Source organism: Triturus cristatus, chromosome 1_1, assembly GCF_964204655.1.
Source record: "Triturus cristatus chromosome 1_1, aTriCri1.1, whole genome shotgun sequence".
Lineage (NCBI taxonomy): Eukaryota > Metazoa > Chordata > Amphibia > Caudata > Salamandridae > Triturus > Triturus cristatus.
In genome coordinates, this window is record NC_140579.1 from 119,508,162 (window position 1) to 119,532,484 (window position 24,323).

The 24,323-nt window shown below is 50.5% G+C and overlaps 1 protein-coding gene across 1 annotated transcript in view; it reads right to left on the reverse strand.

Annotated features, from left to right (window-relative positions):
* Positions 1-1,124: 1,124 nt before the first annotated feature.
* The window catches only part of LOC146869725 (uncharacterized), a 28,914-nt gene continuing 5,715 nt past the window's right edge, over positions 1,125-24,323 (reverse strand). Inside the window, exons 2-5 of the mRNA XM_085613376.1 lie at positions 15,826-15,855; positions 9,523-11,958; positions 5,754-5,878; positions 1,125-3,598 (exon numbers count right to left, since the gene is read on the reverse strand). Coding sequence (XP_085469502.1) covers positions 3,341-3,598; positions 5,754-5,878; positions 9,523-11,958; positions 15,826-15,855 — 2,849 coding nt within the window. The 3' untranslated portion in view covers positions 1,125-3,340. The remainder of the gene's footprint in view (positions 3,599-5,753; positions 5,879-9,522; positions 11,959-15,825; positions 15,856-24,323) is intronic.

Here is a 24,323-nt window from a genome sequence, read left to right on the forward strand (position 1 = left end):
GTCCACCATATTGACAAGGTGCTCTCACAATGACCATTTTGTCTGTTATTTGCCATAAGAACAATTTAGGAATGATGAATTTGGTCCAAAACATTATTGTATAGCACTGTGGAATTTAGATTTTTATTTATTTTTGATTATATTGTTCAGGTTATTGAGATTGACCCCAAGTTTACCTCTGACCTTTATTTAGTTGTAACCAGTTAATATGTTTTATTAATTTGATATTTACCTTAACTTAAACCTTTTGTTCCTCACCCTTATTTTGATATTGTAATTGTTAACTCATAGTCCATGTAAAGGTTTCCTCACTTCTTTCTTGTGGTGCCTTTATTGTTTTGTTAGGTTCTTGATTCCTCCCTACCAGCTCCACTGTAAATTTCTATATTGACACTCGCCTCCACACACAGCACTTGTGAAAGAAAAACTTATACTTCAAACAAGAGAGCCTTTGAGCCATCTCAATTTGTGAACAACTTGACTGGGGCTTTTAAGTCTCACAGTGGGAGTGATGTTACTGTTTGTGTGAATACCCATGTTACTTTCATGATTTTAGTAGATTATACGGTCAGTGCCTGTGATTGCTCTTATGATTATTGTCTTTATTTTCTATATATTGAGCGTACTGCCAAACATACTTCTTTCTTGGGTGAGTGGAAGGGTTTCCAGATCAAGCAGTTCTGATACATATCGATCCTGCAGCAACATGGGTTTAGATCTCACACATATTGTGTGATGGCTGCATAATGGTATGGATTTAAAGCACACATTAGAGGAAACGAGTCATTGAGTTCTCTCTTGAGCTTTTAGACATCCACCCATATGCATTCAGAAGCCCTATTCAGGGCAGGACCAAATTCCAAGGAGTGCAAGTTGTCAATGAAGGGTGGTCCTCTTACCCCACTTCTCCTTGTCATTGTTACCCCAAAACTCAACAACATAGAAAAGTATCAGGCAACTGTTAGATGACCTGATGACTTTGTGAAGACTAAGGAGCTCATGAGAACTGATGACAGTGGCCATACTGGGTAGTGCCTGTACAAGATGGCCCACTATCATCAGGGATCAATGTCCTAGGGCAAAGTCAACTGTATTACCAATGAGTAAAAGAGGAAGCAGAACAGAATATTGGTCAAGTAGCTTTATTTCAATGTAAGTACATGAGATGGTTTTATAGACAGTCTTCTCTGGCACTACTGCACCATCCATGATGTGCAGTAATGCTAATCTTCCATTCAAACCAGAGAAACCATCCACATTACCGTAATTCACATACATTAATAACAGCTGAATGCATCAAAAATGTATAGAGCATATTATATAAATATCAATAATAAATATGTTGCAGTGTAAGTCAAGACAAAGATCTCAAAAGTCTTAATATAAATACATCAATAATTCCCCATAAACAATAAACTCATTGTCTACAAAAATGTTTTCCTTTTTGTCTTTTTTTTTTTTTATTTATCAAAAAAATCAAAATATATGACTATTTACTTTCTGTGTTTTCTCTTATAATTTGCAATTAATCATAAAACATATATGTACATACAGTCATTAATGTGAACATAGTGCACATAATTATCAAATCACAGTTATTTGGACAGATAAGAAACCGGCACAAAACTCTCAAGTCCGACGATGTCTGAGAAGGAATCGGCAATTCAACAGATAATGAAATATAAAAGAATCACAGTGCTCTGTTAATACCCAGATGAGCGATAATTACCCTATTAGCTGAACAAGAGGTCCAGAAAAAGATACAATCATATCAGAATCTTTAAGGTATAGCATCACCAAGGAGATAGAGGAGCAGCACCTAGATCACCTGTTATTATCTTGGCTATACGAAATCAATATAAACGCAAGAAATCCTTACTGTGATCACTATTCAGATATCAAGGATTACACTATCTGTGTATAAACCTTGTTATAACACCCGTCCTTTTGGAAGCCGTAGGGCGATGAGAACATGAAAACTTCTGATGTCTTGCCTACTATAAGAATCCCCCTTGTTGCACAGAAATAAAAAATTGTTTGGCATTGGTCCTGAGGAAGGTGATGCCAAATACAGTTCTCCGAAACGTACGTAGACCAGCTACAACATAACTGGACAATAAATCCTATAAGGATCGACTAAAGCAGAACAAAGGAGGAAATACTATTCAACGTTACATTTGTTATATTTGACTCTGGGAAACAACCAAAAAATAATCATATCCCAGTTGATCCATTCAGTTATATATCTTACTGCTTTATAATTAAGCTTCTTTTTCTCTCTTTTTTCCTTTGTGCGGTATGACTGTTGGAATGCAAGAACGGTTGTGAGGTGAGAATGTAGAACTTATGGTGCCAATTGGGGTTTTTCTTATCTTTCCAAATAACTGTGATTTGATAATTATGTGCACTATGTTCACATTAATGACTGTATGTACATATATGTTTTATGATTAATTGCAAATTATAAGAGAAAACACAGAAAGTAAATAGTCATATATTTTGATATTTTTAATAAATAAAAAAAACAAAAGACAAAAAGGAAAACATTTTTGTAGACAGTGAGTTTATTGTTTATGGGGAATTATTGATGTATTTATATTAAGACTTTTGTGAGCACTTATTGGCGCTAAAAGAGATATAGGTCGGTTAAGAGGCTGATACTTTATATATTTGTCTTTCTCCCCCCTCTTGGACCTAAAAGTAATTGGGGACAACCTTTTTTCTAACAGTAGTCAAGACAAAGATGCCTGGTGAGATAAATAGGTGCTAGAATTCATGTGCGTATGTGAGGAGTCTCTCTGCATATCTGCCCTGCAGAAGCTAGGAGTCTGCACAGTATCTGCCTCTTGCTGAAGGAGAGTGAGAGTGTGGATTCCACACCTCATCCTCTGGAAGAAAGTGGGAGTGGTCTATTGGGAGGGAGTAGAACCAGGTCAAGAGAGATTGGTGTGGGAAGGAGCTTCAGGTTTTTAATGACATTGTTAGCAAGTGGGAAGTCTGATTTCTTACAAAAACAATGTCTGTAATAAGATAAGTAGAGGTGGGATGATGATGGATGCTTACGGAGTCATTGCTGTCACTGGAGGTGGCCCTGAGGTCAAGTAAGTGCCAGTGCCTTGCCGGATGCCCAGAGATCAGGAAGTCTTCAGAAGAGGACGTGAAGAAGCCAATGGTTTCCATTGTTACCAGCCAATGCAAAGCTGCTACTGCCACACCCCCTACAAGGAACATGTGCACTTGGCTTGGGTCCACAATCCACTCCAGCATTATCAGGCGTAAGCGTTCTGGGTGTCCTTTATCTCCAGCACGTTCAGGCGTAAGTGTTCTGGGTGCCCTTTAATCAAGGGCAGTAGCGAGCTTCTCTGACGTCACAGTCATCAGAACAACTGCGATTGAGCCTGTTGTCATGGGTGTGAGCTCTGTGCTCATGAGGGTGCTCCCGGGTATGGCAGTTCGCGTCATGTTGTCCATCGTGGGTGTAGTATCTGGTCATGTTCGTTGCCCTCCCTGTCATCTCGATCCCAGAGTTGCCAGCTGCTGGGGAAAAGGAGCCCCCAAACAATCCTCCAAACAGGCCAGAAAATGGTCCTGAGGCAAGCTGAAAAAGAAGAAAGGAGGGATGGGTAAATAGCAACACCAAAACATCTGAGATGTGGGCAAGGCAGAATGACACTGTTCACAGAGTGAGCGCCTTCGCTGAGAGAGATTCCTCAAGAATAAAGATGGGTGGCACCAGAAGACTGCTACAGTCCCTGTTGTGGGGAGAGCTTCACCCCAAAGGGATATTCTGGTGAAGAACAACCCCCACAGAGGGTGGAAGTAGCTGTCACACAATGTTCCTGTCAGTGTCGTGCCTTCCCATCAGACCTTACCACCTCACAGAAGGATGTGCTCAAGCCTTTGGAGATGTTTATTAAGAGAAACCTGATATGGTAGGAATCCCTCCCTACAGAAGGACATCCTGGAGCTGTGGGGAGATGTTGCTAAGAGGGACTTGTCTTATCATAAGAAATAACCTCCTTACAGAGGGACATACCTGAGCTGTGGGGAGATGTTTCTCTCATGGACATGTCTTATAAAAAATGACCCCCTCACAGAAGAACATACTTGAGCTGTGGAGAGATGTTTCTAATAGGGACATGTCTTATCATAAGAAATACCCCCGCCCCCCTCCTACAGAAGAACATACTTGAGCTGTGGAGAGATGTTTCTATCGGGGACATGTCTTATAAGAAATGATCCCCATGCAGAAGAACATCCTGGAGCTGTGGCGAGATGTTTCTATCTGGGACATATTTTATCATATCATAAGCAATGACCCCCTTACAGAAGAACATACCTGAGCTGTGTACAAGTAGTATCTTTATGAACGCAGAGTCTCCGCACATAATTTTATGTTTGGAGACTCTGCACTCATAAAGATACTTCTTGTAAATCCCTTTGTGAATACCAAGCAATCGTAAACTTACTCAAAAGTGTAAGTTTGCCTTTGTGAACCTGTCCCTCATTTTATACACTTCCAAGCTTCTTAAGTAGCGACCATGAACTGAGTAATAATTCAGGCGCTTTTAAACAGCGACACAGGTAGTTATCCAAAGATGAACTCCAAACAAATAAATAATTCTCATTATTGTTATTGTAATAGTCTCATATTCAAGGACCCCCACTCAACCATTCTACCCAAAAATGACTATTTGGACGTTCTAATTCAAAGACTCAATCAGTGACTCCATCTACTTGTGATCAATGTTAATTAATGGTTAAGAATCAACTGCTGTTAATTATTGACATTAGATGACTTACTCAAAGTGACTCACAGATTATGATTGTGTCAGTCACTCCCATGGAGTACCTTCCATTCAGTGGCTTTCACTCAATGACCTATTGATTTTGGCCAGTCTCTCCTAGAAAACATCTCTTGCTTGCACAGCGTTCCAAGCCTCATCCATGTTGCTCCAATCTACAGCACTGATCGGGCAGCCATGTTGTTGCCAAGACTAAGTCATGTTGCTGCCTAACCTCAGCCATGTTTTTGCCAAGACTCAGCTATGTTGTTGCCAAGACTCAGCCATGTTGCTGCCAAGACTCAGCCATGTTGTTGCCAAAACTCAGCCATGTTGTTGCCAAGACTCAGCGATATTGTTGCCAAGGCTCGGCCATGTTGTTGCCAAGACTCAGCCATGTTGTTGCCAAGACTCGGCCATATTGTTGCCAAGACTCAGCCAAGTTGTTGCCAAGACTCGGCCATATTGTTTCCCAGACTCGGTCATATTGTTGCCAACCTCAGCATGGATCGAGCAGCCATGTTGCTGCCAAGTCTCAGAGCTGAAGATACGGGCAGCCATGTTGTTGCAAAGCCTTAGAGCTAATCAAGAAGCCATGTCGTTGCCAAGCATCAGCACTGATGATACTGGCAGCCATGTTGTTGCAAAGCCTCAGCACTGATGATACAGGCAGCCATGTTGTTTCCAAGCCTCCGTACTGATGAGACAGGCAGCCATGTTGTTTCCAAGCCTCTGTACTGATGATACAGGCAGCCATGTTGTTTCCAAGCCTCAGCACTGATGATACAGGCAGCCATGTGATGATACAGTCAGCCATGTTGTTGCCAAGCCTCAACACTGATCAAGCAGCCATGTTGTTGCAAAGCCACATACATCCATGTTGTAGCCAAACCTCAGAGCAGATCACACAGCCATGTTGTTGCCAATCCTCTATTCTAGTGATAGATACTACAGCTATTTTATGCTTACCGCAAAGCAGGCCCCGAGCAGCAGGCCTGCTCCAAGGATGGCCCCCAGGGCGATAAGAATGATCTCCCAGCTTTCTAGACCTTTGATAGAGACGCTTCCTGTGGCGGTGGTGCCATTGGTTGTCTCTGTCGGAGAAAAGAAAGAGAGGAAGGGTGTGAAGAATCCATAACGCTGGCAGTCTCAGGTTTTCACCAATGCTATGCTCCGTTTGTCCACTAGAGATCAGTGTTCCCTAAATAGACTTTACCATCACACCAGTCTTGGGAGGTGTTCTGCATTGATGTGTGTGAATTAATGGAAAGAGAAAATGAAGACAACACATTGGAGGAAACCAAATCATGGAAAAACAATTTTAAGGAAAGATCATTTTGATCAAATACAAATCCGTTGAAAATTATAGGAAATAGTTGTAAGGAAACACAATTTTAAGGAAACATGATTCAATTAAAAATACAATAAAAGCGAAAACAGGAGAAATTAAACACTACTTTATTGTACATAGAAATTATAATGTATGTGAAATCCAAGATCAAATATATGTTAAGAATGGGACATAGTAGTGTACCCCCAGTCATATCCCAGTTAGTAAATATAGTTCTAAAATGTCAAAATAGACTTTTTATTACAATGGGAAAGACGTTTGGTTTCTCAGTAATGTTTTTCTAATGAAATCATTGTTCATTGAAAAATATATAACTCTATCTTTTTCTAAAAATGGATGGATAGATAGTTACATATATAGATAGATGGATAGATGAACAGAGAGATAGATAGATAGACAGACAGATAGATTGATTGACAGACAGACGGACAGCTAGATAGACAGACAGACAGATAGACAGACAGATAGATAGATAGATAGATAGATAGATAGATAGATAGATAGATAGATAGATAGATAGATAGATAGATAGATAGATAGATAGATAGATAGATAGATAGATAGATAGATAGATAGATAGATAGATAGGTAGATAGATAGATAGATAGATAGCCTTTTATGGATAGATAGATAGATAGATAGATAGATAGATAGATAGATAGATAGATAGATAGATAGATAGATAGATAGATAGATAGATAGATAGATAGATAGATAGCCTTTTATGGATAGGTAGATAGATAGATAGATAGATAGATAGATAGATAGATAGATAGATAGATAGATAGATAGATAGATAGATAGCCTTTTATGGATGGATAGATAGATAGATAGATAGATAGATAGATAGATAGATAGATAGATAGATAGATAGATAGATAGATAGATAGCCTTTTATGGATAAATAGATAGATAGATAGATAGATAGATAGATAGATAGATAGATAGATAGATAGATAGATAGCCTTTTATGGATAAATAGATAGATAGATAGATAGATAGATAGATAGATAGATAGATAGATAGATAGATAGATAGATAGCCTTTTATAGATAGATAGATAGATAGATAGATAGATAGATAGATAGATAGATAGATAGATAGATAGATAGCCTTTTATGGATAGATAGATAGATAGATAGATAGATAGATAGATAGATAGATAGATAGATAGATAGATAGATAGATAGATAGATAGCCTTTTATGGATAGATAGATAGATAGATAGATAGATAGATAGATAGATAGATAGATAGATAGATAGATAGATAGATAGATAGATAGCCTTGGATAGATAGATAGATAGATAGATAGATAGATAGATAGATAGATAGATAGATAGATAGATAGATAGATAGATAGATAGATAGATAGATAGATAGCCTTTTATGGATAGATAGATAGATAGATAGATAGATAGATAGATAGATAGATAGATAGATAGATAGATAGATAGATAGATAGATAGATAGATAGCCTTTTATGGATAAATAGATAGATAGATAGATAGATAGATAGATAGATAGATAGATAGATAGATAGATAGATAGATAGATAGATAGCCTTTTATGGATAAATAGATAGATAGATAGATAGATAGATAGATAGATAGATAGATAGATAGATAGATAGATAGATAGATAGATAGATAGATAGATAGATAGATAGCCTTGTATGGATAGATAGATAGAGCGATAGATAGATAGATAGATAGATAGATAGATAGATAGATAGATAGATAGATAGATAGATAGATAGATAGATAGATAGATAGATAGATAGCCTTGTATGGATAGATAGATAGATAGATAGATAGATAGATAGATAGATAGATAGATAGATAGATAGATAGATAGATAGATAGATAGATAGATAGATAGATAGATAGATAGATAGATAGATAGCATCTATGTGAACCTTGCAGAAAAACCCAACAGAGAATCCTCATTTTCAAGGTTAATTGTATTTTCCCCTTAGAAACAAAGTATGCAAAAGTAAATTTTGAAAAAAGGACATTCTATGACTTGGTTTCTGCCACATGGTAGATGGCAGGGAGCACCCAGCACACATCTGTAGACTGAGGCATGGAGCACCCTAGCATGGGCTTCGTGGGGGTGCAGGGAACACCCAGTGCACATCTGCGGGCTGAGGTTTGGAGCACCCTAGTATGGGCTTTGGGGGGAGGGAACACCCAGTGCACATCTGCAGGCTGAGGCTTGGAGCACCCTAGTATGGGCTTTTGGTGGGGCGTGCGGGGAACACTCAGTACACATCTGCAGGCTGAGGCTTGGAGCACCCTAGTATGGGCTTTTGGGGGGGCGTGCAGGGAACACCCAGTACACATCTGCAGGCTGAAGCATGGAGCACCTTAGCAGGGCTTTGGGGGGTGGGGGGGGGATTGCAGTGAACACACATGACATATCTGCAGGCTGAGGCATGGTGCACCCTAGTATGGGCTTTGAAGGGGGGTGCAGGGAACACCCAGTACATATCAGCAGGCTGAGGCACGGAGCACCCTAGTATGGGCTTTGGGGGAGGGGGGGGGGGTGCAGGGAACACCCAGTGCACATCTGCAGGCTGAGGCATGGAGCACCTTAGTAGGGCTGGGGGGGGGATTGTAGGGAACACCCAGTGCACATCTGCAGGCTGAGGCATGGAGCACCTTAGTAGGGCTGGGGGGGGGGGGATTGTAGGGAACACCCAGTGCACATCTGCAGGCTGAGGCTCGGAGCACCCTAGTATGGGCATTGGGGGGGGGGGGGTGCAGGGAAAACCCAGTACACATCTGCAGGCTGAGGCACGGAGCACCCTAGTATGGGCTTTGGGGGGGGGTGCAGGGAACACCCAGTACACACCTGCAGGCTGAGGCTCGGAGCACCCAAGTAGGGCTTTAGGGAGGAGCGTGGTGGGGGGATGCTGGGAACACCCAGTACACATCTGCAGGCTGAGGCATGGAGCACCCTAGTAGGGCTTTGGGTAGGCGTGTCCAGGAAACACCTAGTACACATCTGCAGGCTGAGGCATGGAGCACCGTAGTAGGGGCTTTGGGGGTCGGGGTGCAGGGAACGCCCAGTACATATCTGCCCGCGAAGGCATGGATGGACCCATAAGTAGCACCCTCTCTTCCGGTGTGTGTCTCCACAGTAGAACCCTGGTCTTCAGGGAAACCCCAGCACACATCAGTACAGGCCTTTGCATGAAGGAGCCCTATTAAGTGCCAGAGCCTGCTTGTCTTTAAAGTGTGAGTGATGCAAGGGAGGGGCCTGCAGAAGTCACTAACAGTGGCAACCCATGCGAGTCTTGTGTTGTATGTACTTGAAACAAAGGATGAGTGCTGAGAGTGCAAAAAGAATAGAATGATAAATGAATAAACTACACATGCATTACCTCCTGCTCTGGTGGCCGTGTTGCCTCCTGTGGCAGTAGTAGTGGCGCCTCCAGCAGCGGTGGTAGTAGTGGCGCCTCCAGCAGCGGTGGTAATAGTGGTGCCTCCAGCAGCGGTGGTAGTAGTGGCGCCTCCAGCAGCGGTGGTAGTGGTGGCACCTCCAGCAGTGGTGGTAGTAGTGGCGCCCCCTGTGGTGGTAGTAGTGGCGCCTCCAGCAGCGGTGGTAGTAGTGGCGCCTCCAGCAGCGGTGGTAGTAGTGGCACCTCCAGCAGCGGTGGTAGTAGTGGCGCCCCCTGTGGTGGTAGTAGTGGCGCCTCCAGCAGCGGTGGTAGTAGTGGCGCCTCCAGCAGCGGTGGTAGTAGTGGCGCCTCCAGCAGCGGTGGTAGTAGTGGCGCCTCCAGCAGCGGTGGTAGTAGTGGCACCTCCAGCACCGGTGGTAGTAGTGGCGCCCCCTGTGGTGGTAGTAGTGGCGCCTCCAGCAGCGGTGGTAGTAGTGGCACCTCCAGCAGCAGTGGTAGTAGTGGCGCCTCCAGCAGCGGTGGTAGTAGTGACACCTCCAGCAGCGGTGGTAGTAGTGGCGCCCCCTGTGGTGGTAGTAGTGGCGCCACCAGCAGCGGTGGTAGTAGTGGGTCCTTCAGCAGCAGTGGTAGTAGTGGCACCAGCAGCGGTGGTAGTAGTGGCGCCTCCAGCAGCGGTGGTAGTAGTGGCACCTGCAGCAGCGGTGGTAGTAGTGGCGCCCCCTGTGGTGGTAGTAGTGGCACCTCCAGCAGCGGTGGTAGTAGTGGGCCCTTCAGCAGCGGTGGTAGTAGTGGCACCAGCAGCGGTGGTAGTAGTGGCACCTCCAGCAGCGGTGGTAGTAGTGGGGCCTCCAGCAGCGGTGGAAGTAGTGGCACCTCCAGCAGCGGTGGTAGTAGTGGCACCTCCAGCAGAGGTGGTAGTAGTGGTGCCTCCAGCAGCGGTGGTAGTAGTGGCACCTCCAACAGCGGTGGTAGTAGTGGCCCCTCCTGTGGTGGTAGTAGTGGCACCTCCAGCAGTGGTGGTAGTAGTGGCGCCTCCAGCAGCGGTGGTAGTAGTGGCACCTCCAGCAGCAGTGGTAGTAGTGGGGCCTCCAGCAGCGGTGGTAGTAGTGGGGCCTCCAGCAGCGGTGGTAGTAGTGGTGCCTCCAGCAGCGGTGGTAGTAGTGGCGCCTCCAGCAGCGGTGGTAGTAGTTGCGCCTCCAGCGGTGGTGGTAGTAGAACCTGTTGTGGCTGCTGTTGTTGCCGCTGTTGTGGCTGCCGTGGTAGATGCTGTTGTTGCCGCTGTTGTGTCTGCTGTGGTAGCTGCTGTGGTTGCTGCTGCTGTTGTTGCCACTGTGGTGGCTACAGTTGTTGCTGCTGTTGTGGCAGCTGTGGTTGTGGCTGCTGTGTTTGCTGCTGTTGTTGCTGCTGTCGTTGTTGCTGCTGTTGTTGCTGCTGTTGTTGCCACTGTGGTGGCTGCAGTTGTTTCTGCAGTAGTTGCTGCTGTTGTGGCAGCTGTGGTTGTGGCTGCTGTGGTTGCTGCTGTTGTTGCTGCTGTTGTGGCAGCTGTTGTGGCTGCTGTTGTAGCTGCTGTTGTTGCCACTGTTGTGGCTGCTGTTGTTGCTGCTGTTGTGGCTGCCGTGGTAGCTGCTGTGGTAGCTGCAGTTGTGGCAGCTGTGGTTGCTGCTGTTGTTGCTGTGGTTGCTGCTGTTGTGGCTGCTGTGGTAGCTGCTGTTGTTGCTGCTGTTGTGGCTGCTGTGGTAGCTGCTGTTGTTGTTGCTGCTGTTATGGCAGCTGTGGTTGCTGCTGTTGTTGCTGCTGTGGTTGCTGCTGTTGTGGCAGCTGTGGTTGCTGCTGTTGTCACTGCAGTAGTTGCTGCTGTTGTGGCTGCAGTGGTAGCTACAGTAGTAGCTGCTGTGGTAGCAGCTGTTGTGGCTGCTGTTGTTGCCACTGTTGTGGCTGCTGTTGTTGCCACTGTGGTGGCTGCAGTTGTTTCTGCAGTAGTTGCTGCTGTTGTGGCAGCTGTGGTTGCGGCTGCTGTTGTTGCTGCTGTTGTGGCTGCCGTGGTAGCTGCTGTGGTAGCTGCAGTTGTGGCAGCTGTGGTTGCTGCTGTGGTTGCTGCTGTTGTCGCTGCAGTAGTAGCTGCTGTTGTGGCTGCTGTGGTAGCTGCTGTTGTTGCTGCTGTCGTAGCTGCTGTTGTGGCAGCTGTGGTTGCTGCTGTTGTTGCTGCAGTAGTTGCTGCTGTTGTGGCTGCCGTGGTAGCTACAGTAGTAGCTGCTGTGGTAGCAGCTGTTGTGGCTGCTGTTGTGGCCGCTGTGGTTGCTGCTGTTGTAGCTGCTGTGGTAGCTGCTGTGGTGGCTGCTGTGGTTGCCACCGTTGTGGCAGCTATTGTGGCCGCTGTTGTGGCAGCTGTGGTTGCTGCTGTTGTTGCTGCTGTGGTGGCTGTTGATAAACACAAAATAAAAAGCACATTCAGTGGAGATGGCACACCTACAAAGGAGGGGATGGGAGCAAGCAAAAGTAAGCACAATGAGTGCAAGATAGCATGGACAGCACAAGAGAACATAGCCAGTGGAAAGGGAGGATAGCCAGAGGAGGGGGCACTGCCAGGGCAAGGCAGCACAGGTGGCCCAAGAGAGCGTAGATGGGATGGGGCACGGACAGTGAGAGGGGAGCACAGCCGGAAAAAGGGGAGGACAGCCATAGAGAGGAGAGTACAGCCAGAAGGAGGGGAGCACAGTCAGAGGAAGGGGAGCACAGCCAGAGGGAGGGGAGCACAGCCAGAGAGAGAAGAGCACAGTCAGAGGAAGGGGAGCACAGCCAGTGGGAGGGGTGCACAACCAGTGGGAGTGGGGCACAGCCAGAGAGAGGGGAGCACAGCTACTTGGAGGGGAGCACAGCCAGAGAGAGGGGAGCACCACCAGTAGAAGGGGAGTACAGCCAGAGAGAGGGGAGCACAGCCAGTTGGAGGAGAGCACTGCCAGTGGGTGGGGAGCACAGCCAGTGCAAGGCAGCACAGATGGCCCCAGAGAGCATAGTCAGATTGTATGGGGCATAGCCAGTGAGATGGGAGTACAGACAGTGAGATAGGAGCACAGGCAGAGGGAGGGGAGCACAGCCAGTGGGATGGGGCATAGCCAGTTAGAGTGGAGCACAGCTAGAGAAAGGGGTGCACAGCCAGAGGGAGGGGAGCACAACCAGTGGGAGGGGAGCACAGCCAGAGGGAGGGGAGCACAGCCAGAAAGAGAAGAGCACAGCCAAAGGGAGGAGTGCACATCCAGTGGTAGGGGAGCACAGCCAGTGGGAGAGAGGCACAGCCAGAGAGAGGGGAGAACAGCCAGAGAGAGGGGAGCACAGCCAGTGAGAGGGGAGCACAGCCAGCAGGAGAGGAGGATAACCAGAGGAAGGTGAGTACAGCCAGAGGGTGGAGAGCATAGCCAGAGGACGGGGCACAGCCAGTGCAAGGCAGCACAGGTGGCCCAATAGTGCATAGTCAATTGGGGTGGGAGCACAGTCAGTGAGATGGGAGCACATGCAGAGGGAGGGGAGCACAGCCAGAGAGAGGGGAGCACAGCCAGTGGGAAGGGAGCTGAGCCAGAGGGAGGGGAGCATAGACAGAGGGATGGGGCATAGATAGTGAGAGGAGAGGACAGCCAGTGGGAGGGGAGCACAGCCTGTGGGGTTGGAAGCAAAGAGAGGGATGGGAAAACAGCCAGCGGGAATGGAACACAGCCAGAGGGAGGGGTGCACAGCCAGCAGGAGAGGAGGATAGCCAGAGGAGGGTGAGTGCAGCCAGAGGGAGGAGAGCACAGCTAGAGAGAGGGGAGCACAAGTGGCCCATCGTCAATTGGGAGGGGAGCACAGCCAGTGAGATGGGAGCACAGACAGAAGGAGGGGAGCACAGCCAGTGAGATGGGAGAACAGCCTGTGGAGTTGGGAGGACAGAGAGAGGGATGGGAGAGCAGCCAGCGGGAAGGAAACACAGCCAGAGGAGGGGGAGCGCAGCCAGAGGGAGAAGAGCACAGCCAGAAGGAGGGGAGCACAGCCAGTTAGATGGGAGAACAGCCGGTGGGAGGGGAACACAGCCAGAGGGAGAGGAGCAAGCCAGTGCAAGGCAGCACAGGTGGCCCAAGAGAGCAAAGTCAAATGGAAGGGGAGCACAGCCAGGGAGATGGGAGCACAGCTAGTGAGATGAGAGCAGAGGGAGGGGAACACAGCCAGAAGGAGAGGAGCACAGCTAGTGAGATGGGAGAACAGCCGGTGGTAGGGGAACACAGCTAAAGGGAGGGGAGCACAGCCAGTGAGATGGGAGAACAGCCAGTGGGAGGTAAACACAGCCAGAGGGAGGGGAGCACAGCCAGTGCAAGGCAGCACAGGTGGCCCAAGAGAGCATAGTCAAATGGGAGGGGAGCACAGCCAGTGAGATGGGAGAACAGCTAGTGAGATGGTAGCACAGGCAGAGGGAGGGGAGCACAGCCAGAAGGAGGGGAGCACAGCTAGTGGAATGGGAGAACAGCAAGAGGGAGGGGAGCAAGCCAGATTGAGGGGAGCACAGCCTTTGGGGTTGGAAGCACACAGAGAGGGATGGGAGAACAGCTGAGCGGAAGGGAACACAGCCAGAGGAAGGGTAGCACAGCCAGAAGGAGGAGAGCACAGCCAGAAGGAGGGGAGCACAGCCGGTAAGATGGAGAACAGCCAGTGGGAAGGGAACACAGCCAGAGGGAGGGGAGCACAGCCAGTGGGAGGGAGCAGTCAGCGAGAAGGAGCACAGATACATAGAAGCAGTAGCAACGGCCAGTGGAGCACAGTCAGCGAAGGCTGGCACTGCCAGAGAGAGGAGCAGCATAACCAGGGGAGAACACAGCAAAGCACATTTCAGAAGGGAGCACAGCCAGCCTGTGCAATGCACATCTAGATGATGGAGGCCAGAGAGCACAAGAGAGAGCGCAGACAGGAGGCAAGAGAGCATCCGTTGGGGGGAGGTAACTAGCAGTATATAGAGTACAGCCAGCCGGGGGTTGGTGGAGCACGGAGAGCTCTCCAGACACTGTCTGTAGTGCTTAGACTCGTGCAGGGAGGAGGGTGTGCAGCGTCCATCCAGTGAGCAGCCCTTCCCAACTGCTAAGGGTGGCACAGAGCCCTGAAGACTGAAGGCCAGTCTTAGTCACTGGATATCTTCAGGTCACTAGGAATGGATGGTCCAGTCCTAGTCACTGGATATCTTCAGGTTACTAGGGATGGATGGTCCAGTCCTAGTCATTAGCTTCTTCAGGTTACTAGGGATGGATGGTCCAGTCCTAGTCATTAGATATCTTCAGGTTACTAGGGATGGATGGTCCAGTCCTAGTCGCTGGATATCTTCAGGTTACAAGGGATGGATGGTCCAGTCCTAGTCACTGGATATCTTCAGGTTACTAGGGATGGATGGTCCAGTCCTAGCCATTGGATATCTTCAGGTTACTAGGGATGGATGGTCCAGTCCTAGTCACTGGATATCTTCAGATTACTAGGGATGGATGGTCCAGTCCTAGTCATTAGATATCTTCAGGTTACTAGGGATGGATGGTCCAGTCCTAGTCACTGGATATCTTCAGGTTACTAGGGATGGATGGTCCAGTCCTAGTCACTGGATATCTTCAGGTTACTAGGGATGGATGGTCCAGTCCTAGTCACTGGATATCTTCAGGTCACTAGGAATGGATGGTCCAGTCCTAGTCACTGGATATCTTCAGGTTACTAGGGATGGATGGTCCAGTCCTAGTCACTGGATATCTTCAGGTTACTAGGGATGGATAGTCCAGTCCTAGCCATTGGATATCTTCAGGTTGCTAGGGATGGATGGTCCAGTCCTAGTCATTGGATATCTTCAGGTCACTAGGGATGGATGGTCCAGTCCTAGTCACTGGATATCTTCAGGTTACTAGCGATGGATGGTCCAGTCCTAGTCACTGGATATCTTCAGGTCACCAGGGATGGATAGTCCAGTCCTAGTCACTGGATATCTTCAGGTTGCTAGGGATAGATGGCCTAGTCCTAGTCACTGGATATCTTCAGGTTACAAGGGATGGATGGTCCAGTCCTAGTCACTGGATATCTTCAGGTTACTAGGGATGGATAGTCCAGTCCTAGTCACTGGATATCTTCAGGTTGCTAGGGATGGATGGCCCAGTCCTAGTCACTGGATATCTTCAGGTTACTAGGGATGGATGGTCCAGTCCTAGTCATTGGGGGGTGTCAGGAAAGAAAGAAAGGGTGAACAGAGCTGGGGAGGGGCTAAAGTGCACAGAGGGCAGGAGAGGCTTTACTTACTGGCAGCGGCCGTTGTTGTATTTTGTCCAGCTGTGGAAATAAAAAGCAGGCGTTAGAATCCCAAAGCCTTCCCTCTGACACTTGTGCACCAAGACCAGATGTGCAGTCACACTGGAAGCCACAACAACAAACAAACAAGCAAGCAGAAAACACCAAACAAGCCAACAACACCCTCTGTGAGGGCGTGTGGCATCCCTTGTCCCTCTGCTTCTTAGCACTATGCACGAGGCACAAGATGTCCAGCCCTTCCCCCCAGAGGCTTCAACTTCCCTTCACGGGACACAGCATCTGACCACATTGTCCCAACTCACGTGGTCTTGTGTGCTGCAGGCAAAACTCTACCTCTAGAGGGTACAGCATAGCACAGCCACAATTCTCGATCCTTCCTCCAGAGGGCAGGGCACAGCTCTCCATCCTCCCCTCAGAGGCCATAGCATGGCACGGCTCCAGTTCTTAACACTTCCTCTAGAGGGCAGAGCATGGCAGAGCCACAATTCTCAATCCTTCCTTCAGAGGGCGGACCATGGCACAGCTCTCTGCCCTCCCCTCAGAGGCATTTGTATGGCATGGCTCCAGTTCTCTACACTTTCTTTAGGGTAGAGCATGGCACAGCCACAATTCTCTACCCTTCCTCCAGAGGGCGGACCATGGCACGGCTGCAGTTCTCTAGCCGTCCTACAGAGGACAGACCATGGCACAGCTGCAGTTCTCTAGCCTTCCTCCAGAGGGCAGACCATGGCACAGCTGCAGTTCTCTAGCCTTCCTCCAGAGGGCAGACCATGGCACGGATGCAGTTCTCTACCCTTTCTCCATAGGGCAGACCATGGCACGGCTGCAGTTCTCTACCCTTCCTCAGGAGGGAAGACCATGGCACGGCTCCAGTTCTCTAGCCTGCCTCTAGAGCAGCTTTTCTTAACCTTTTGACTTCTGTCGGCCACCGTAGAATTACTAGTGGAAGCCAGCGACCCCAAGATGAGAAATTTCTATGACTTGAACCTCTAAACATTTCTCAAAAAATTGTAATCAAACAAATACAGTTTATGAAAATGTATATTCAATTTACAAACAAAAATATGCAAAAATGGGATTGGAAAGGTTGGAGCCATTCATAATTTTGTTTTATTTCTAAAAGACAAAGCAATAAGCTGGGCTGTAGACTCTGTCTCACTGCTCCGCCTCTTTTTGTTGCTGAATGACAGTTCCTCACCTGAGGCCACCAATCGTCCATAGTGGATTCTGTTTGCTGTACTTGCTCTCAGTAGCGGCTCGCACAGGTAAGAGCGGTGCGGCTCAGTGGGGGGTGATGGAAGTCGACAGACGGGATAAGTAATATGAAATAAATAAAACCACTTACCTTCCGCATCGCCAAGTGATTTTATTTATTTATGTATTTATTTCCTATTACTTATCCCGTCATCTGTCGACTTCCAGCACCCCCCACCCAGCCCCGTCCCGCCACTCTTATCTGCGCGAGCCACTACTGCTTGCTCCGTTCCCCAAAATCAAAATCAGGATTCTGACTAAATATTTAGCCCCAAATTTAAATTCATTACAGTGGATTTAACATTTTCGATGTTGTATTTTTATGATTATATATTCTATTAACCTGATAAAATTGTTTAATTTTCCAGACAGTTGTGGTCGCCCTGTGTAGGAGCATGAACCCCAGATTAAGAATGATGCTGTGGTGGGCAAAGGCTGCCCAGCTCTAGGTCTTCGTCCTTCCACCCAAGTCATCCACCTATGTAGCTAGCTGTCTGTCTATCTAGGTGTCCATAAAGCTGTCTGTCTATCCAGGTGTCCATAGAGCTGTCTGTCTTTCTAGGTGTCCATAGAGCTGTCTGTCTTTCTAGGTGTCCATAGAGCTGTCTGTCTATCCAGGTGTCCATAGAGCTGTCTGTCTTTCTAGGTGTCCATAGAGCTGTCTGTCTTTCTAGGTGTCCATAGAGCTGTCTGTCTATCCAGGTGTCCATAGAGCTGTCTGTCTTTCTAGGTGTCCATAGAGCTGTCTGTCTATCTAGGTGTCCATCTAGGTGTCCATAGAGCTGTCTGTCTATATAGGTGTCCATAGAGCTGTCTGTCTATCTAGGTGTCCATCTAGGTGTCCATAAAGCTATCTGTCTATCTAGGTGTCCATCTAGGTGTCCATAGAGCTGTCTGTCTATCCAGGTGTCCATAGAGCTGTCTGTCTTTCTAGGTGTCCATAGAGCTGTCTGTCTATATAGGTGTCCATAGAGCTGTCTGTCCATCTAGGTGTCCATAGAGCTGTCTGTCTATCTAGGTGTCCATAGACCTGTCTAACCATACTGCTGCCTCTCACTGTGTCCATCTCCACCTAATCTTTGAATTGTATCCCAATACTGTATGTCACACTTTACCTCCCTTGCTTCAAGCAAAACTATCTCTCCTATGAAAAAGACTAAAAAAAAATTCCAAACTATAACTACTAAGCCCAAACCATGAATAGGGAGGGGTTGTGTCAGTCGATAAGAAGGGTGTGTGTTTTAGGTCTAGCTACAGACACTGTTATGTCTGGCTAACCTCATGTCATAAGTTCCTCACAAATGCTCAATAAGGGCTGGGACACAAAGAGGGTGGGCTTTGGGCCAGTCTCCTTCAACCCATGGTTTGCATGTGTTTTTCATACTTTGCTTTTCTTAGAAATGATCTCAGTTAAGGCCTGGGCATGTAGTCCATGGTCACATTGCCTCGTTGGTGTCCCCATTACATTTTGTTCATGTGTCCCTTTCCTTAGAGTGCAGATCCAATGCTTATATTACTGACATGGTGATATTTTAATAGATCTTCCAGGTTTATCTTTCAGGACGTGCATAAGTGTGCTGCTATGACAGGCCAAACCATGCACACCACTGCTATGACAGGCTAAACCATGCACACCGCTGCTATGACAGGCTAAACCATGCACACCGCTGCTTTGACAGGCTAAACCATGCACACCTGCTATGACAGGCTAAACCATGCACACCGCTGCTATGACAGGCTAAACCATGCATACCACTGCTATGACAGGCTAAACCAAGCACATCGCTGCTGACGGGCTAAACTATGCACACCGCTGCTATGACAGGCTAAACCATGCACGCCGCTGCTATGACAGGCTAAAACATGCACGCCGCTGCTGACAGGCTAAACTATGCACATCTCTGCTATGACAGGCTAAACCATGCACCCCGCTGCTGACAGGCTAAACAATGCGCACCGCTGCTATGACAGGCTAAACCATGCGCACCGCTGCTATGACAGGCTAAACCATGCAGCCCGCTGCTGACAGTCTAAACCATGCACACCACTGCTATGACAGGCTAAACCATGCGCACCGCTGCTATGACAGGCTAAACCATGCACGCCGCTGCTATGACAGGCTAAACCATGCACGCCACAGCTATGAGAGGCTAAACCATGCACACCTCTGCTATGAGAGGCTAAACCATGCACAATGCTGCTATGACAGGCTAAACCATGCGCACCGCTGCTATGACAGGCTAAACCATGCACGCCGCTGCTATGACAGGCTAAACCATGCACGCCACAGCTATGAGAGGCTAAACCATGCACACCTCTGCTATGAGAGGCTAAACCATGCACAATGCTGCTATGACAGGCTAAACCATGCGCACCGCTGCTATGACAGGCTAAACCATGCACGCCGCTGCTATGACAGGCTAAACCATGCACGCCACAGCTATGAGAGGCTAAACCATGCACACCGCTGCTATGAGAGGCTAAACCATGCACACTGCTGCTATGACAGGCTAAACCATGCACACCGCCCTCCGGTAACCCCCCTTGCAGGAGTTCCCTTCACTTTGGGCTTATGATAACAGATTGCTGGGTCCACAGCTTTTTTTCTTCATTAAGTGAAGATTTTTCTGGAAAGAGACAATAAAAATATTGCCCTTTGTGCAATATTTTGTCATATATGCTTTTTAAGTTCACCACTCACAACACAACCTTTGTTGGAGGGAGGACCACCGGGGAGTCGGGGGAGACTACTCCGGGGCACCTTCCTACCGCGAAGTTACAGCCGAGCGCCGCCGAGAAGCCTCCTAGGAGAGGTCCTTCTCCTGTGATCGTACTAGGCCCAGTAACACCACTACACAGGACTCCGTATCAGTTGCTTATCTTGGTACTTTATCAATGGTAGCACATTCAATATATTTACAGGGGGATCGAGTGATCCAGAAGAGTCTCAATGTCTTTGTGGGGGTAGGGTAGCGGGACAGTCTTAGTACCAGCCTGGTATGGGGAGGTTCTGCGCCAGACCTTGCGGGCTGGTCTCAAAGCAGCTCGGACGTGGGGAGCCGCGACGGTGTCTGCAGGGCTCGGGTGGTAGTTCCGCTTGGGTCGAGCCGCGACACAGTCAGCAGGGCTCCGGTGGTAGGTCCGCTTCGGTCGAGCCGCGACGAGGTCAGCTGGGCTCTGATGGAAAGTTCAACAAGGTCGGGCCGCGACAGCGTCAGCAGGGCCCCAAAGGTTCGTGAAGGTCTTTTAAGCGCGATGGAGCCGCGACATCGTCAGCAGGGCTCAGAGGGTGGTTTCAGGATGAGTCTTTCTCCGTAGGGTCAGCCGTGATCCGATCAGCAGGGCTCTTGACTCCGGGATACAACTGTCGTCCTGTTGCCGGGTCGCCCCAGATGTAGGTCTGGAGCCCTTTGATGTCCGGACCCTTGCGCCCGGGGGGGGGCGTAGAGGCCGGGTTGGGAGCGGCCAGACGCCCAGCAGGAGAGGCGCCAGGCCCCAGAGAGCTGTGGGGCGGTCGCACCTAGGTGTGGAAGGACGGTTGGGGGTCCCATCGATACTGCCCTCCGCCGGGAGTGGGAAGGGTTCACGTGGTATCCCCCGGGCCAGGGGTTGGCGCCTCGATGTCGGGCCTCGCTGGGACCGAGGCCGGGTGGAGCGGGGTCACGTAGGTGGTTAAGTAGAGTCACGTACAATCCAAAATGGAGGAGCCCCGAGGTGCATGGGACCTCGTGCGGCTCAGCGAGGGGGAACAGGACCACGCCACGAGGCTGGCTCCAACACGCGTCCCCCCAGCTGAAGGCAGGGAGAGTCACCCATCTCCTTGGGGGTTCTCCTCGCTGAGGCGGAAGAATCTGGACAGGCCGTCGGCATTGGCGTGGTCGTTGCCGGGCCGGTGCTCCACGGTGAAGTCCATCCCTTGCAGCGAGATGGACCATCGCAACAACTTGGGGTTCCAGCCCCGCATTTGCATTAGCCACCGCAAGGGCTGGTGGTCAGTTTGGACTCTGAAGTGGGTGCCGAAAAGGTAGGGCCGGAGCTTCTTGAGAGCCCATACCACAGCGAAGGCTTCCCGCTCGATGGTGCTCCACCTCTGTTCTCGTGGCAGCAGTCAGCGGCTGATAAAGGCCACAGGTCGGTCGAGGCCCTCGGCGTCCATCTGGGAGAGGACCGCCCCGACCCCGTACTCAGAGGCATCGGTCTGAACCACAAATTCCATGCTGTAGTCAGGGGCCTGTAGCACAGGGGCAGCACACATGGCCGCCTTGAGGGCTTCAAAAGCGGTCTGACAGCGGGGCGTCCAGTGCACCGCCTTGGGCTGTTTCTTGGAAGTGAGCTCTGTGAGGGGCCCCACAATACTGCCAAGGCCCGGGCAGCGGTTTGGGTTGCGGGGGGCTCCCACGCCTGGATGGCATCGACCTTTAACTGGAGGGGCGCCACCTGGCCACTCCCCACCTGGTGGCCCAGATAGGTCACAGATCCTTGACCGATCTGGCATTTGCTGGCCTTAATTGTGAGCCCGCCCCTTTGGAGAGCGGCCAGGACTTCTCCGAGGTGTCCTAGGTGCGCGGCCCAGTGGTTGCTGAAGACGGCAATGTCGTCGAGGTAGGCCGCGCTGAAAGCTTCTAGCCCGGCCAGGACCTTGTTCACCAGCCTCTGGAAGGTCGCTGGGGCGTTCTTCATACCGAAGGGCATCACCCGAAAGTGGTAGTGCCCATCGGGGGTGGAAAAGGCGGATCGTTCCTGGGCGCCGGGGGTGAGCTTGATCTGCCAGTACCCAGCGGTGAGATCGAAGGTGCTTAGGTAGCGGGCGGCCCCTAAGCGATCGATCAGCTCGTCTGCCCGTGGCAGGGGGTGGGCATCGGTCTTGGTGACTGCGTTCAGGCCCCGGTAGTCTACACAAAACCTGAGTTCCGGGGGGGTGCCGGGGGCGGCAGCCTTCGGCACCAAGACCACCGGGCTGGCCCACGGGCTGTCTGATGGCTCGATGACTCCGAGGGCGAGCATCTTGGAGACCTCGGTCTGTATGCAGGCTCGGACTCGGTCGGGTACTCTGTAGGTGCGGTGCCGCACAGGGGGGCTGTCCCCGGTGTCCACGTCGTGGAGGCACCAGGGGGTCATCCCGGGCGTGAGAGAGAAGAGGGCAGCGAAGGGTTGCAGCAGCTTCCGGCAGTCATGGCGCTGTTCTGGGGTCAGGGTGGCGGAGAGGTGGACGCCCTCCAAGGAGCCGTCTTGGCCCGAGGACCCCAGAAGGTCTGGTAGGGGATCGGAGTCGCTTTCGCCCCCTTCGTCGGTAGCCAGCAGCAGGCTTAGTTCAGTTCGGGCAAAGTGGGGCTTGAGCCGGTTGGCGTGTAGGACCCGGAGGGGGTTCCTCGGGGACTCCATGTCGACCAGGTAGGTGACGGGGCTCTTCCTCTCAACCACCTTGAAGGGCCCGGTCCACTTGTCCTGCAGGGCGCAGGGGTCCACGGGTGACATGACCCAGACTTGCTGGCCCGGCTCGAACTCGATGGTCGAGGCATTTTCGTCATACCAGCGTTTCATGTCTTCTTGGCTGGTTTCGAGGTTGCCTTCTGCCAGGGCCCGGAACTTCCGAGTCTGTTTCCGCAGGGTCAGGAGGTACCGGTAGACGTCGGGGGGGGCATCTTGGACGTTCGCCTCCCAGCCCTCCTTGACCAGGCTGAGGGGCCCTCAGACGGGGTGCCCATACAACAGTTCGAAGGGGCTGAAGCCCAGGGATTTCTGTGGTACCTCTCGATAGGCGAACAGGAGGCAGGGCAGCAGGACGTCCCATCTCCTCCTCAGGGGCTCTTCCAGGCCCTTGATCATCCCCTTCAGGGTTCTGTTGAACCACTCGACCAGTCCGTTCCCCTGGGGGTGGTAAGGGGTGGTGAATTTGTAGGTGACCCCACATTGTTGCCAGAGGGATCTCATGTACTTCGAAATAAAGTTCGTACCCCTGTCGCTCACCACTTCTCGGGGGAACCCCACCCTGGAGAAGATGCCCATCAGGGCCCGGCCCACCACTGGAGCTGTCACAGTGCGGAGTGGGATGGCCTCGGGGTATCGGGTGGCGTGGTCGACCAGTACCAGGATGAAGCGGTGTCCCAGGGCGGTTCGGGGGTCGAGGGGCCCCATGATGTCGATCCCTACTCGCTCGAACGGGGTGTGGATGGCTGGAAATGGTTGGAGGGGGGCCTTAACTCGACCCCCAGTCTTTCCGCTAGCCTGGCAGGTCTGGCAGGACCGGCAGTGATGGTCCACATCTCTCCGCATTCGGGGCCAATAGAAATGGGTCACTAGGCGGCTGTAAGTTTTGTCTCGCCCGAGGTGTCCGGCGAGGGGCACGTCATGCGCCAGGTTCAGGAGGAACTCTCAGAATCGGAGGGGAACCACCAACACCCGGCCGGCTCCCAGTTCGGCGACTTTCTGCTCGCTATACAATAAGTCATTGTCCCAATAGATCCAGTGGGTTCCCGTGGGGTCCCCCGAGGCCTGGGCGGCTGCTTGCTGTCGGGCCCCCTCGAGGGACGGGCAGGCCTTCTGCTCTTGCTGGAATTGTTCGCGGGTGGGGCCCCCGTCGTGGCGCCACTGGGCCAGCTCGGGGATCTCGCTGAGGGAGGCGGCCTCGTCGGGGGAAAGTTCGGATGGCCCGGCCTCATCGTTAGGTTCCTCCGTGCCGGAGGAGGGTGGCAGTTCTGGGCCCGTAGGCTTGTCGGGGGCTGCGGCAGCGGCTGGTTGGGCGGTCATGGACCGGGTGGTGGCGCAGGCCCACTCGGGCAGCCCTAGCATCCCCAGATGCTCTCGGCGCTCCACCTGGGCCCAGGGGGAGCTCTCTAGGTCATTCCCCAGGAGGCAGTCCACCGGGGCGTCGTCGCGGACAGTTACTTTGAGGGTGCCTGACACTCCTCCCCACTCGAAGGGGATCCTGGCCATCCGGCACATGCTTTCGGTGTTTTCCGCGGTCCGGACAGGGCATAGGACATGCGGCAGGATTTGTTCGGGGGTCACCAGGTGGCAGCGGACAGCGGTCACACTGGCCCCAGTGTCCCGGAGGGCTTCGGCCCGTTGTCCATTGATGGTGACCCACTGCTGGTACTTCTGGGTGTTGCTTGGGATGGCAGCTCGGGGCACCATCTCTCGGGAGCCCAGGCATACGAGTGACATGGCAGCTGGTTCCCACTCGGGGGACCCGTCCTCGCGGTTTTCCTCCTCTTCCTCTTCTTCCCCTAGGGCTG